The sequence below is a fragment of the Podarcis filfolensis genome (assembly GCF_964270895.1).
Source record: "Podarcis filfolensis genome assembly, chromosome: 4".
In the NCBI taxonomy this organism is placed as follows: domain Eukaryota; kingdom Metazoa; phylum Chordata; class Lepidosauria; order Squamata; family Lacertidae; genus Podarcis; species Podarcis filfolensis.
Window position 1 is genome coordinate 26,564,630 of NC_139607.1, and position 15,225 is coordinate 26,579,854.

The 15,225-nt window shown below is 41.0% G+C and overlaps 1 protein-coding gene across 5 annotated transcripts in view; it reads left to right on the forward strand.

The window, feature by feature from the left end:
* ATP11A (ATPase phospholipid transporting 11A) overlaps window positions 1–15,225 on the forward strand; it is a 109,865-nt gene that overhangs the window by 85,551 nt on the left and 9,089 nt on the right. For all 5 annotated transcript variants that reach the window (XM_083610495.1, XM_083610493.1, XM_083610491.1 and 2 more), the window contains exons 23-28: window positions 107–166; window positions 1,874–2,001; window positions 3,753–3,888; window positions 9,320–9,385; window positions 12,000–12,103; window positions 13,058–13,223. In XM_083610495.1, coding sequence (XP_083466621.1) covers window positions 107–166; window positions 1,874–2,001; window positions 3,753–3,888; window positions 9,320–9,385; window positions 12,000–12,103; window positions 13,058–13,223 — 660 coding nt within the window. The remainder of the gene's footprint in view (window positions 1–106; window positions 167–1,873; window positions 2,002–3,752; window positions 3,889–9,319; window positions 9,386–11,999; window positions 12,104–13,057; window positions 13,224–15,225) is intronic.

Here is a 15,225-nt window from a genome sequence, read left to right on the forward strand (position 1 = left end):
ATTCTGTGTTCAGTTGAACTTAGATATGTGCTTAAATTTGTGTAGCTGCCAGTTCATTTTTATACTATGATAATGTTGTGCAACATATCTTGCTTTTGTCTTCCAGAATGTCTGTTTCATTTTTCCTCAGTTTTTATACCAGTTCTTCTGTGGGTTTTCACAGCAGGTATCTCAGAAAACTTTCCCCCCTTTATCATTAAACCAAGTTAATATTTTGAAACATGTTCTTTATTGGTCCAGTAGAATTTTAAATGTATCTTGATCAATTTATCTTGCTTTGCATGGTGTTGAATGAAAAAGTATAGCATTTTCTGGTTTATCGGAAGCGCAGATAATGAGATATGCTCCCTGAAGCATGCAGATTTTAAGTAGAACCCACAGTTGCAGTTAGCTTACAATTCAGCATAAAAACACACACACAGCTGTGAGTAAGTGACATGACCCTAAAATCTTTAAAATTCATTGCCCTTGTGAGTAAGGTTATAAGCAGTGTTAGCTTAAAGAGCACCTGAGAGGACAGGTCTTATTTCAACCAGCTGACCGCTGTCTCTTGTGCTCTTTTATTTACCTGAGATGAGAGACAGTGACCAATAATGACTCATCGTGTGATGTTTGACTTATAACAATTTCATGTTTTGAGGTTATCAAGTAGCAAGACGTATTTGTTGAACCTGTGAATTTGCCCTCAAGAGCTGACTTCATCCAGCACTTTTACATCCTGTGGGATTCAGTGGAAGAGGGAAGCAGGTTCTTAAACTTTCCCAATGGGAAATCAGTGTGGATCTAAGAACACTTACTATTGGTTGGATTGTGTCCTTCTGGACTATAACAATGTGCAGCGGCGGAGGAAGACGCCCGGGCGCCTGGGGTGGTGTGCCCAGGGGTGGGGCGAACTGTGGGCCCCCCAGAGTCTGCCTGCCTCCTCCCACTCAGCCGCCCTACAGCTGGGGGGGGAGGGAGCGGGCGGACCGTTTGGGCAGCATGGAGCCTGCGTGCATCCAAGCCACTGCATCTCTCCCAGAAGAGACGTGTGGCCCGGGTGTGTGGCAGGCCCCACGGTGAATGCCGCCCAGCATTTTGTCATCCCCCTCAGTGGTGACACCCGGGCCGGCCCGCATCCACCGCGCCCCCTTCCTCCGCCCCTGACAATATGACCAGTGTCCTTTTCACAAAATTTGCTAATTTAATGTTTTATCACTGGACACGCTGTTCTCCTTGAGGTGCTACATCAGGGTTTCCCAAACTTGGGTCTTCAGCAGTGTCAGATTACCAAATAGGCAGAGTAGGCACTGGCCTATGCCACCAATGCCTTTTAGGGGCCCTGCAACAACGGATCAAAATAATATTGATTTGATCTTGAAAGGAAAGGTCAAAGAAAAATGTATTAGGAGATAATTTGTGAGCCCCCTCCCCCCAATTTCAGTTGCAAAGGGGCCTCCATGGGGTTTAATCCAGCACTGGTCTCCAGCTATTTCTGGACAGCAATTCCCATCATGCCTGGCCACTGGTCCTGCTACCTAGGGATGATAGGAGTTGTATCCCATTATTACATATTTTTACATGGCTGTTTATTTGTATATATTTTAAAATTTTACATATGGATGTTTTATGATGGCCTATATTTGTAATGCCTAATAAAGGTTTGGCAAAGTAAGCGGTAAATATTCCAGAAACAGCTGGTCACCAAAATTTAGGAAATAGAGGAGTATGCAGTCACAGTGAATTTGGATAGCTGGGAAATACATACAGGACAGTGGACATGGCATTAAACAGGGTTACTTGCTTATTTCCCTACTTTAAATCTTTGCTATTACAGTACCGTAAAATTAAATTATAGCCGGTTAATATAATCTGTTTTTTCCCCCATCTGCAGCCTTTATATGATACTGCGTATCTTACCCTGTACAATATCAGCTTCACTTCACTTCCTATCCTGCTGTATAGTCTCATGGAGCAACATGTCAGTTCAGATACACTCAAGAGAGACCCTACACTGTACAGGTTAGAGTTCATAACATTCTTTGAATAGACAGTGGTGACCAGTTAGTGCCACTCTGCTCAACTTCCCTCTTCAGGGCATGGGGAAACAATGAGATGCTGAAGTAGGTCAGGGATGGGGGGAACCTTTTGCATTCCAAAGACTGCATTATCAGTCAGGCAAAAGAAGCTGTGGGGCAGCGGGGGTGGGGGGGGAGAGGCTGGGGGGACTCCTGAGGACCAGTGAGAGATACAGTGGTACCTCAGGTTGAGGACTTAATTCATTCTGGAGGTCCGTTCTTAAAATTATTCTTAACCTGAGGTACCACTTTAGCTAATGGGGCCTCCTGCTGCCACCGCGCCGCCACTGCACGATTTCTGTTCTCATCCTGAAACAAAGTTCTTAACCCGAGGTAATGTTTCTGGGTTAGCGGAGTCTGTAACCTGAAGTGTATGTAACCTGAAGCGTATGTAACCCGAGGTACCACTGTACCTTGAACAGGGCTTTTGCAGTGGGGTGTTTTGTAATCAGGAACATTTTCTTTGGTCTTTTAAGAAACAAGGGGAACGTACCATGTATTTTCAGTGAAAAATTATCTCGAGTAGTAAAATAAACGTACCAACACCAAAATAACATTAATACAGTGGTATCTCGGGTTACAGACACTTCAGGTTACAGGTGCTTCAGGTTACAGACTCCACTAACCCACAAATAGTACCTCGGGTTAAGAACTTTGCTTCAGGATGAGAACAGAAATCGCGCAGCAGCAGCAGCGGGAGGCCCCATTAGCCAAAGTGGTACCTCAGGTTAAGAACAGTTTCAGGTTAAGAACGAACCTCCAGAACGAATTAAGTTCTTAACCTGAGCTACCACTGTACATGTGAGCCTATTCACACATTGGTCTCTTTGTGACAAAGTGCATTAAGCAATTTTTTTTTATTTGCTGCCACCACTACCATTGGATATAGTATGTTGTGTTCCACAGGCGACCAAGAAAGGCAGCAAGATTTGATACCTGCATCTGTTCAACCGTCACAATAGCAACACCTTCCTGCATTTCCTCATTAAGGGGTTACTGTGTAAATCTGCTTTAAATGTCTTGTGGGAAAGCATTTCTACAAAGGGACTTTTTATGGACGTTGCCAACTTGCGTGTATGCAAAAATTGTAGCAATACCATTATACAGCATATATATAAGTGAAAATGTAAGTTAGTAGTTAATGTGTCAGATTAGGACCAGGAACACATGGGTTCAAAAAACTGTTCAGCCACAAGGCTTACTAGGCTATCTAGGGCCTATGTCACTATATCTCAGCCTAACTTTCCTCACAGGGTTGAACCGAACAAGATCACTAATGAGTAAATGACCTCATTAACGTAACTGATGCATGTCTCCTCAGGTTCAATGCTAAATGTAAAAGTAGTGTGTTTTTTAAAAATGCCAACAACGTGAAGCTTATTTCAGTTTACAAAAACCAGCCTCTTGAAACGAAAGCAAATCTTCTGGAGACCTCTAGTGTTACGTTTTATTATTTAAAATGAGGTCAACATTCGTGACAATATTGATTCTTCCCGTCTAAAAGGACTTGGGATTATAATTGAAGAGCTTTATGGTACACCTAAGTATTGGACATCCGTTTAGGAATACAGAGAGATGCATTATTGACAGGTCACCTTTAAACACTAGAACATTCCTGTCACTTAAGAAAGCATTGTGCAATTTCACATTTCTCTATTTCAACATGTCAGAATTAATAACTTTGTCGTTATTCAGGGACGTTGCCAAGAATGCTCACCTTCGCTGGCGTGTATTCATTTACTGGACATTCTTGGGAGTATTTGATGCTGTGGTTTTTTTCTTTGGTGCCTATTTCCTGTTTGACAGCTCAACTGTGACCAGCAATGGACAGGTGAGTATCTAGTTTGATTAAAGCTGCTCTACTAACATCAAGAAATGATGTGTCAATAATCTTAAGTGTTGCTTATGCCTTTTCCCCTTTTCACTAAGTATGATCCAGTATTTCATAACCTAGCTCCCATTAAAATGGTTATTTAGAAACAGGAAAGGTTTGTGGTTCTTATGGGGTGTTTGACAGGAAAATCTAATTTTGAATGTCAAGAAGCTGTAGTAAGTTGTTATGGTACCATTAAGGAGAAAAAAGTTTCTTTTATGAACCATTATATTGTTAATGTGGTTCATTTTGCCATTGATGCATATTTTATATTTTGGAATTGCTTGATTTATTCATAACTTCCATTTTAAGAAATGTGCATTCAGATATCATAGTAATAAACACCATGGTTAATTTGAAAAGAACAACATACATCCATTCAAAGCATTTCTATTTGTACTTGTTAAGTGACGTTAGATATAATTTTAAGGTCCTTCTGCTTTTTATTTGCATGTTGACATTTATGTGGTCTATTTGTGTCTTGCTTTTTTTCCTTTTTTGCTACTTGCTTCTCTTCCTATCCTCAGCTAATGACAGCCAACACCCACATGGTAAGACTACTGTAGTTTTGTCATGATGTGAGTTTTCCTTTTTCCCTATCCAACTTCAGTACAGATCAGATATTTCTGTTTAAAACCCAAAGTTTAAAATTTCTGTTTATTCCCTTCCTCCTGTGCTGAAATCATAATAAAGCAGCTTTTTTTTAATTTGCATTTTAAAAGTAAAGAACTTTAGGCTACAGGTTTTTAATATATACATATCTTGCTTCTTATAAGTGTGTACCTGCTTTTCTAGTTACTTTCTCTTCCTGCGCAGCTAATTCTTTATGTTTATTTAATTTTACACAAATTATATTAATCGATTTCTGGGTGGGCTTTTTTAAAAGTTTGGTGTTCAGAAATAAACAAACAAATGTACTGTTTATCTGAAGTCAGCTTCGGAAAATACATCACGGGAATGAGGTAGGTAGCAGAAAGAATATCAGAGAAGAGGAGAGGCGATGGGAAGGCAGATATCTGAGGCTTATTCCAGCTCATTCAAACTTGTACAAATTAGGGTAGACATGATTTAGTGCAGGGGTGGTGAACTGGCGGTCTGTGGACCAATTCTGGCCCATGGGATGTCCCATGCAGCTTTTAGGTGATGGGAATCGCCTCTCCATGTGCTGCAGCCCCACACCCTGCAAACCACAGCTCCTTGTACTGCAATTAGGCTTGAAAACAGGCTCCTATTGGTTGGGAACGGACCACAGCACAGTGATAGAGTATCTACACACTGCAAAGAAAGTCCAGTCCCTGGAATTTCCATGTAGGGACGGCAATGTCTCCTCTTATCCTTCTTTTTTCCAGGTTGCCCCATCTCTTCTTAGCTTCCTTGCGAGATGGCCTGACTTCCATATGCCCCTGAAATAACTCTCTGTTCTTGTTTACCTGAATGTAAAGGCAGGGAGGCCAAAGATATAACCTTGGTTTGCTACATAGTCATTGCAGAATATATTCTTCATTGCATATATTTTTTCTTGCTGTAATTGTCATGGGCACAGATTGTTACAGCTGCAGAGTCATCCTCATGCTACAAGCTCTCGTGAGGCAAGGTCATGCTAGATTATAAATAATTGGCTACCACAGGGGAGCTTAGTTTGTTTGTGGTGATGCAGGAAAAAACAGTTCAAGACTTAAGATGTTTGCATACTCTTTACGGATGCTTACCTATTTAAATAATTATAAAAGGGTTATCAGCTAATATGCTTCTCTTTAGGAAACGTAGGAATACAGAATGTTTTTTTATAGTAGCACATCTAGGCTATGAAAGGAGTGGGGTCAGTAATAAATTCAAGACCCATCAGTATTCTTACATTTCAAAGCCTAAATAAGTTTTCAGCTGACGACTGATAGTTTCAGGTGGCTGTGGTTCCTAATATTATAGTAAAAGCAATAAAAGGCAAATAGCAAAGGAATTGTTATCTTTAGGTTGTTTTTTCAAGTTTCTCCAAATAACTAAATATGTTAACTAGAAAGTCAAATTTTAATCTTTGTTTACAGTTATAATGGATATTATTATATTAACTGACAACAATTTGAAGCCCTAACTTATAAATAATAATACATATAATGTGATGGAACAATTTACAATGGTTAATTAAATAACTGAACAGTTTGTCTACAAGATTCAGGATCATCTTTCTACTTCTTCCATGAGCACTTAATAATATGATTTCCCCCCCCCCCCAACAGTGAAGGTCATGGAAAGAAGTAATAAGCTTCAACTTATAGGCAGTCGGTTAATTTTCATGTCAATCAATATGAATTACATATAATTCATTTTCCTAAATGGAGTGAATGGCAACTAGCTGGCGAATGTCTGTTTGTGGAATAATTTATCCCAAATGTGTAGAACTTTCAGCCATCAAGAATATTGTTACAGACTATAAAAAGACTGGACTCTCCCTACCTTGGTTCTACCCCAGCAAATATGTGTTCTTACTGATTTCCTGTTCTTCCAACTATCTTGGATATTCTGGGTTTAACAAGTGGAATGCCACAATCTGGTGGCATTTCTCTTTACCTGTGTGTCTTCCATGTATCCAGCTAAAGTGCTCAGGTCTTTTCTCAATCAAAGGGAGGACAGGGTAGTCGGGAGATACCTTGGATATAATTGTGTTTGGCTATGGCTATGCGCTTCAGGATATTACAAGTAGGTCCTACTGATAATAGTGCACTGTTATTGTTACTGGGTGTTGTTGTTTATTTAACTTAAGTAAATAAAAGAAAACACGGCACAGTATATCAGCACATCTCAAGTTTTCAAAGCTCTTTCTATATGTTACAGCAACCCTTTAAGGCTGGACAGTATGATTGTCCCTGTGTTACAAATCTAGTTGCTACTTTTTTGCGTTATTTTTTGAAGTTAGCATCAGGGGTACACCCTGGCTTAGTTGTCCTAGAATGTTCTATAGCAGGCATCAAGTTATCTTGATAAGATAGTTGTTGTTGTTTAGTTGATTAGTCATGTCCAACTCTTCGTGACCCCATGGACCAGAGCACGCCAGGCACTCCTGTCTTCCACTGTCTCTTGCAGTTTGGTCAGACTCATGTTGGTAGCTTTGAGAACACTATCCAACCATCTCATCCTCTGTCGTCCCCTTCTCCTTGGACCCTCAATCTTTCCCAACATCAGGGTCTTTTCCAGGGAGTCTTCTCTTCTCATGAGGTGGCCAAAGTATTGGAGCCTCAGCTTCAGGATCTGTCCTTCCAGTGAGTACTCAGGGCTGATTTCCTTCAGAATGGATAGGTTTGATCTTCTTGCAGTCCATGGGACTCTCAAGAGTCTCCTCCAGCACTATAATTCAAAAGCATCAATTCTTCGGCGATCAGCCTTCTTTATGGTCCAGCTCTCACTTCCATAGTAGTTCTCTGTAAAAGTGGGAAGGGGGAAGGGAAGATCAGCTTGTGTGATGGAGTTTGATTTTGTTAGTCCTGTTTTCATGGCTTTTTACAAAATCAGAATGTCTCATAGTTTTATAGTCAAGAAGGATGTACAGCCACAAAATAGCATTTTTCTTGTCCCTAGCATTAAAATACCTACGCAATGATAAATACTGCATTTTTGTTTGTTTTTATTATAACACTTTTACCTTGTGAGATCTGTGTTATATGTAAATTTAGTTTCCTCTAATATAGAAATTAGACTAATTTTATTTTTATTCATTACACAAAACACCAGCTTTGTGAGCCTTAGCTTGTTATAAATACAGGATTTTGAAGAATAAGGCATGATTTTGTGGCTTATATTCACTTTTAAAATGTTGACTCTTGTCATTATCAGCCACCAACCTTTTGATAACACCATGAAAAATAGAAGTAACTGAACTTAAATGATTGCCTTTTGCTTAGCAGAATGCTTTGGCTTATTCAGTAAACAGAAATTTCCTGAGATTTCATCCTGTACCCTTGTTTCTAATTTCAGTTTCTAATTCTTTCCAATTTTTGATGCTAATAGTACTATGGAAATTTTCTGGAAAAGGCAAGGTTTTGGAAGATTAAATATGAAAAGTCTGCTTGCCCAATTACTCCCAATTTTTACCTTCTCACTTTGGCCCCCATACTACATCCTAGAGGGACCCGTGGCCCTCAGGTAGAGTAGAGGGAGCTCTTAAAGGTAAAGGTACCCCTGCCCGTACGGGCCAGTCGTGTCCGACTCTGGGGTTGCGCGCCCATCTCGCTTAAGAGGCTGGGGGCCAGCGCTGTCTGAAGACACTTCTGGGTCAGGTGGCCAGCGTGACAAGCTGCATCTGGCGAGCCAGCGCAGCACACGGAAACGCCGTTTACCTTCCCGCTAGTAAGCGGTCCCTATTTATCTACTTGTGCCCGGGGGTGCTTTCGAACTGCTAGGTTGGCAGGCGCTGGGACCGAGCAACGGGAGCGCACCTCGCCGCGGGGATTCGAACCGCCGACCTGACGATCGGCAAGTCCTAGGCGCTGAGGTTTTACCCACAGCGCCACCCGCGGAGGGAGCTCTTACATGAGTGTAATTCCATTTGTGGTTTCTGGATCCAACTCTGTGGCTGAACAAAAGAGGTTGTGTTGGAATTGGCGGCCCATGAAATTGTATGAAATTTGTATAATTGCAGTTGTATAAGACTGCAGTCTAAACTTTCCCCCACTTTTTATTTATTTGTTTAAAGTATTTTTTATTTTATCCATACAACCCAGATAACAAAAGAGAACCTCACGAGACAAGCACATCATGACTATACAATAAAAATGTCCATTGCTCCCCTTTGTTGTTATGGCAGAATGATTGATCTCTTCATCTCATTTTTTTAAAAAGTCTGTAGTTTTTAAGATGCTTTCAGCAAGAGATCTAGTGGAGAGCAAATGGTAAGAGTATTCTGAAGGTGATGAAGGTGCAAGGGAGAATATATTAGTGGCACATTCACTATGCTTATGTTTCTTGCTATTTGAAAAAAAATGGGACCTCTGGCAAACAGGTTGCAGTGTGGAGTGTTCCTCTTCAGGTTTCCCCCTGCATTCCCCTTCCATGTGGTTTTCTGCCCCCTCCCCGCAGTCAATCAGCATTCTGTATCCACTAAGTATACTCAGTACCCATCATCCCCTCCACCCAATGTTAGGATTCCTACCCCCTCCCCATTTTTTATGTCTACAAACCTCAGAGTTTCTGCGAGCCTATGACTCCCTCTGTCTTGTGCATAGATGAGGCCATTTTGGCTACCTGAAAATCTCCCCTTGAATAATTGGGTTAATTCCCAGGAAAGTTTTAAATGTGTACACGTCCACATTTTTCGTGCATTACACAATACTAAACGAAACTCGCTATACTAGACTGTATAACCTGAAACTTTTTTTTCTTGTGAATGTTTTCCTTATAGATGTTTGGAAACTGGACCTTTGGGACACTGGTATTCACTGTGCTAGTATTCACTGTTACCTTGAAGGTATGATCTCCTACATGTGTGTTGAAACCAAATTGGCACCACTTCCTGAAGCATGTTCAAATATGGAGGAAAGCTAAAAAGTTTGGGACTTCCTCATTCCTAAATGGCCTCGGTCCAGCATACCTGAAGGAGTGTCTCCACCCCCATCGTTCTGCCCAGATACTGAGGTCCGGTGCCGAGGGCCTTCTTGCGGTTCCTTCACTGCGAGAAGCCAAGTTACAGGGAACCAGGCAGAGGGCCTTCTCGGTAGTGGCACCTGCCCTGTGGAACGCCCTCCCACCAGATGTCAAAGAGAAAAACAACTACCAGAATTTTAGAAGGCATCTGAAGGCAGCCCTGTTTAGGGAAGCTTTTAATGTCTAACAGATGATTGTATTTTAATATTTTGTTGGAAGCCACCCAGAGTGGCTGGGGAAACCCCACCAGATGGGTGGGGTATAAATTATTATTATTATTATTATTATTATTATTATTATTATTATTAATAATTCAGAAAAAAGACGGAGGTTTATAAGCTTATGGATTATATGGAAAACTGAATAGAGAAAGGTTCTTTCCCCTTCCTTCTCTTATAATAGCGGAATTTGAAAATATCCAGTGAAATATATTGGCAGTCAATTCAGGACAAAAACAAATATGGGTGAACTGAAAACAAAAATGTTTTCAGTTGTTTTCAGAGAGTACAAGTGGTGGTTGCTTGTCATGCTGTGAGAGAAATGCTGTTCCATAGAACAGGGGCCGCCACACAGAAAGCCCTTCTCTGCACTACTGTGGAGCAGGCTTCTGATATTTTAGAGACTTGGAAAAAACCCCTCTCCTGCTGAATGCACTGACATAGTGAGTAAATAAGCAATAAGGTGGTCTCTCAAGTAATCTGGTCCAGGGCTGTATGGGGCCTGGTATGTTAGCACCAAAACTTTAATCTTTGCCTGTTAGCAGATTGGGAGTAGTCTTCCCTCACAAGCAATCTAGCCACCATGTTCTGTACTAGCTGCAGCCTCCAGATTAACCTCAAAGGTAGCCCCACAGTGTGCATTGCAGAAATCCAACCTTGAAGTTACCAATACATGGAAAACTTGTGAAGCCACCCTGATCCAGGAACAGCTGCCATTGTCTTCCAGCTGAAGATGGTAGAAAACTTTCCTAGCCATTGAGATCCACTGCATCTCCAGTGACTGAGTTGGGTCTGGGAGCCCTCGCAGACTTTGTGCCTTCTCTATCAGGCAGAGTGTGACACCATGCAATTAATGATACTAAGGAACTTGGTGGACTTATGGGCCGGAGATGTGTCTGTTCTGTCCTATTCCCTTGTATAAGGATGGTTTGGAACCTTTACAGTAGCTAGTGCAGAATATGGTGTCCCACCTATTGACAGGTGTGGACCAGATTTTGTGTATCTCCCCTGTACTTCAAAGCCCTAAACAGAAGGAGAGAGCTTTCTGTATGTGTTTGGCTGGGTCACTGCTGAAAGCAGAATTCTGGATTAGACATTTGGACTGATCTAGCAGTTCTCTTCTTATTTCCCCCTGTCCCTGTTTCTCAGAAATATCTTCTCTTCACAGAGAATCTCGATAAAAGCAGCCACCTGCCTTAACCCATCTGCTTGAATAGCTTGTGGTGCACTTTTAGTTACTGTTGAATAAAGAACCAGCAATACTGCCCCTTGGGACTTGTTACTTATTGCACAAGAAACAGTCAATGTGTATTTCTACCAGGGCTTGATTTGAGGCAAGGTTCAGCCTATGGCCTGCTTTTCATTCATATGAACTACATGTGAAAACAAAAACACCTCTTAGCATCTGTTCTTACCAGCTTCTACGCATATATAATTACAGTGGTGCCTCGGGTTACACACGCTTCAGGTTACATACGCTTCAGGTTACACACTCCGCTAACCCAGAAATAATAATAACCCAGAAACCCAGGTTAAGAACTTTGCTTCAGGATAAGAACAGAAATCGGGCTCCGGCGGCGCGGTGGCAGCAGGAGGCCCCATTAGCTAAAGTGGTGCTTCAGGTTAAGAACAGTTTCAGGTTAAGAACAGACCTCTGGAACAAATTAAGTACTTAACCCGAGGTACCACTGTAAAGAGTAGAACTATCTGGCCAAAGCATTATTGTGTAGTTTCCAGGAAAACTTAATTCTGGCTTAATTTTGCTTAGGAAAAAACTGATCAATAGTTATCTCAATGGATGGATTATGGTCCCAAAATTGTTTTACGTAAGTGACACCTGAGAATTGAATTAAAGAAGAGCCATGGTTCAGTGGTAGAACATCTGCTTTGCTTGCATAAAATCCCTGATTCAGTCTCTGGAATAGCCAGGTAGGGCTAAGAATGTCTCTGTCTGAAACCCTGGAGAGCCTTACGTAGAACGCCGTGAAAGGAAGTCTGTTCCTAGCATATAAAGGAGATTGTCAGCTTTGTTGACTTGTTTAAGAGTTAATTTTCAGTGGTTGCCCATCACGTTTGTTTTGTATGTTTAAAGGTTATAGGAGGTACATGTCATGTCGAGTCCAACATGTTAAATGTATGTGTGAAACTGAATACACACATATTCATATTGCCATCTATCCTCAGGTGATGATCTAAATATATATATATACATTTTTACAGCTTGCACTGGATACACACTACTGGACTTGGATCAATCACTTTGTGATCTGGGGATCACTGCTTTTCTACATTGTCTTTTCCCTTCTCTGGGGAGGGATCATCTGGTAAGAAACACCTGTGAAGCATAATTGAAAATGCCACTTCTGGAATCGCATACAAGGGATGGCAGACTATTTATTTATGTTAAAATATTAATAACCCACACTTCAGGCAGCGTAGCCCTAGCCACGATGCCTCTAATCTGCCTCTGCTGTCTGAGACAATATGCTTCTTAATTCCAGTTGCCGAGAGTCACAAGGGGGCAGAGTGCTGTTGCACTTAGGTTCTGCTTTTGGGTGACCTGTAGAACAGCAGGATGGACTAGCTAGGCTTGACCCAGCAGGCTCTTCTAATGTTCTTGATGCAAAGAGAAATTTTATGAAACACTAATACCTTGAACCTAGCCACAATTTCACAGTGAGGTAAGAATAAGAATAAGAATGGCCACCGAGACCATATAACACTGGTCCTGAAAGATCTACATTGGCTCCCAGTACATTTCTGAGCACAAGTCAAAGTGTTGGTGCTGACCTTTAAAGCCCTAAATGGCTTCGGCTCAGTATACCTGAAGGAGCGTCTCCACCCCCATCGTTCTGCGCCGGACCTTGAGGTCCAGCTCCAAGGCCCTTCTGGCGGTCCTCTTTACTGCGACAAGTGAGGTTACAGGGAACCAGGCAGAGGGCCTTCTCGGTGGTGGCGCCTGCCCTGTGGAACGCCCTCCCATCAGATGTCAAGGAAATAAACAACTCTCTGACTTTTAGAAGACATCTGAAGGCAGCCCTGTTTAGGGAAGTTTTTAATGTTTTATGTTTTATCGTGTTTTAAATATTCTGTTGGGTGCTGCCCAGAGTGGCTGGGGAAACCCAGCCAGATGAGTGGTGTATAAATAAATAAACATCATCATCATCATCATCATCATCATCATCATTATTATTATTATATGCTGAAACCATCTATATTTTGAGTTCGACTTCATTTATCCACCATGGTTGTGTTCTGTTTTTCTTCTGCCCAATTAGGCCTTTTCTCAATTACCAGAGGATGTACTATGTGTTCATGCAAATGTTGTCTAGCGGTCCTGCATGGCTGGGTATTATTATGCTCATAACGGTGAGCCTTCTTCCAGATGTTCTGAAGAAAATATTATGCAGGCAATTATGGCCTACAGCAACAGAAAGAATCCAGGTAAACATCCCATAGTCTTGATAATTGATGATGGAAGTCTAATCTTAGATTTATAGCCCAATCTCAGAGAAGTCTGCTCAGTTCCACCGAGGTCAAAAGGGACTTATTTTTCCAAACAAGTGTGGCTGGATTTGCACGCTTAGGGTTAGTACTAGTGCCCCGCTGAAAACCTGCCCTCTAAGTCTCTTTTCCTCACCACCAAAATGGCTTCCATTTTTCTCTCGCGTTTTCAGAATTATTTATAATTTCAGTGAGTTCTGGTGTGAGCATACCTGATGGTTGTGAGGTGGCCAAGGGTGGTGTGTGAGGTTTGCTTTCCAATAAATTTGTATTTATTTATTTTACTCAGTTTATATCCTGCCCCCCCCAAAAAAACCCCATTTCGCTATCACCCTGCAGCATGCTTCCAGATATGAAACAGCCCCAAGATACGAGTTAACACAGACATTTAAAACTCACATAACCTCCGTTCTAAAACAGCTGCACTGGTTTGTTTCTAGTCCGAATTTAGGGTGCTCACATTAGTGTTTAAAAGCCCTAAATGTCTTAGCTTTCAAATGTCTGAAAGACAATCTCCTTCTCTACAGATGCCCTATTCAGATTAGCAGAGGTGCGGGCCACATGACAGTGAGAGCGGTCTTTTCCCTGTAGCAGCCTCTAAGCTGTGCTATTCCCACCCCCCGCAAACACATAGAGGTGCACCTAACACTATGCAGGCACCCTAATTTTCTGATTGTAAATTGCTTAACTGATTTTATTGTATTTTCATATTGTTGTAACCCTCCTTGGATAGGTGGATAAGAAAGTATAATAATTTAAGTATCTGGGAAAAGTGCAAGTTCAAACAGATGCGGGGCTGATATCTGTTATTTTTTTAATAACCTCCCCCCCCCCAAAAAAGTCCCCTTACTGTTACTTTCAGTGGCACAAAACAACATGAAACTGTTCAGCAGCCTGTTTTAAACTTGGTTAACTTATAATGGTAACCTATGCAAATTAGCATTGATAGCTTCAGCTCCCCCCTTCCAAACAACTCCACTAAGTTTTATATCCTACATTTATGTATCACTTTATTGCCCATTGTATTTGAAGAAGCTTTCAATCTAGAATACTGGCTTAGAATATAACAAACATGATTAAAAAATGAGAGGAAGCAAATTCAGGTATGCAAAGTGTTTTTAGTCAAAATAAATAAAAAAATCATTCATTAAAGATAATAACTGGAACCATCAGTACAATTTAGTACGTTGTCAATTTAGAAATTATAGTGAACTTTGAAGGATAACGTGTGTTGCATGTTTAACTAGAACACTGAAGCTGCTTGTTTCTGAAGCCTAGTTTCTAGAAAGATTGTCCTGAAATTTCAACAGATGCTTTTCTTATTAAAGACATTGTTTAATGAAAACTGCATCATATTTCTGTTAGCAATATTTCATCTCCTTCATTAATCTGTTGTTTCTTTAATTCCCTCTGTTTGATGAATAGCTAAAAATATTCTTGAATTTCAAATATCTGTGTAGATACATGATGAAGCGTCAAATTAGTTTCATACACCTGTGGCTTCTCTTCTTGTGTTGATAATTTGAAAATGAAAGTCTACCTGGTTTGGGCACTATTCTCACTTACCACTTCCTTATGTGCTGTGGGAGAAAATAAGATCACTCACCAAGTGCTCCTGTTCTAGCAGAATTTAGATACCCCTTTCCTGAATAAACTGTAGCCTTTGAGGAGGATGTACGCATGTAAAATCCAACTTGTGTGGTCCTAAATCAAGCAGATAATTCCTGGGCTTTTGAAGAGGAAATCAATTGCACAATTTGCATTTATATACATTGGATTTGCCTGTGTATAGCCTATTCAATTTGCATGGATCTCTAGTGGTGTTGGAGGCAAGGCAGACATACCTGACTGCTGGGTTGAAAGATGCAATTTAATTCCTCTTCTGTGTGTAAAGAGAGGTAGGAGAGAAGGACTAGGCCAATTAATTGTTCGCAAAGAATTG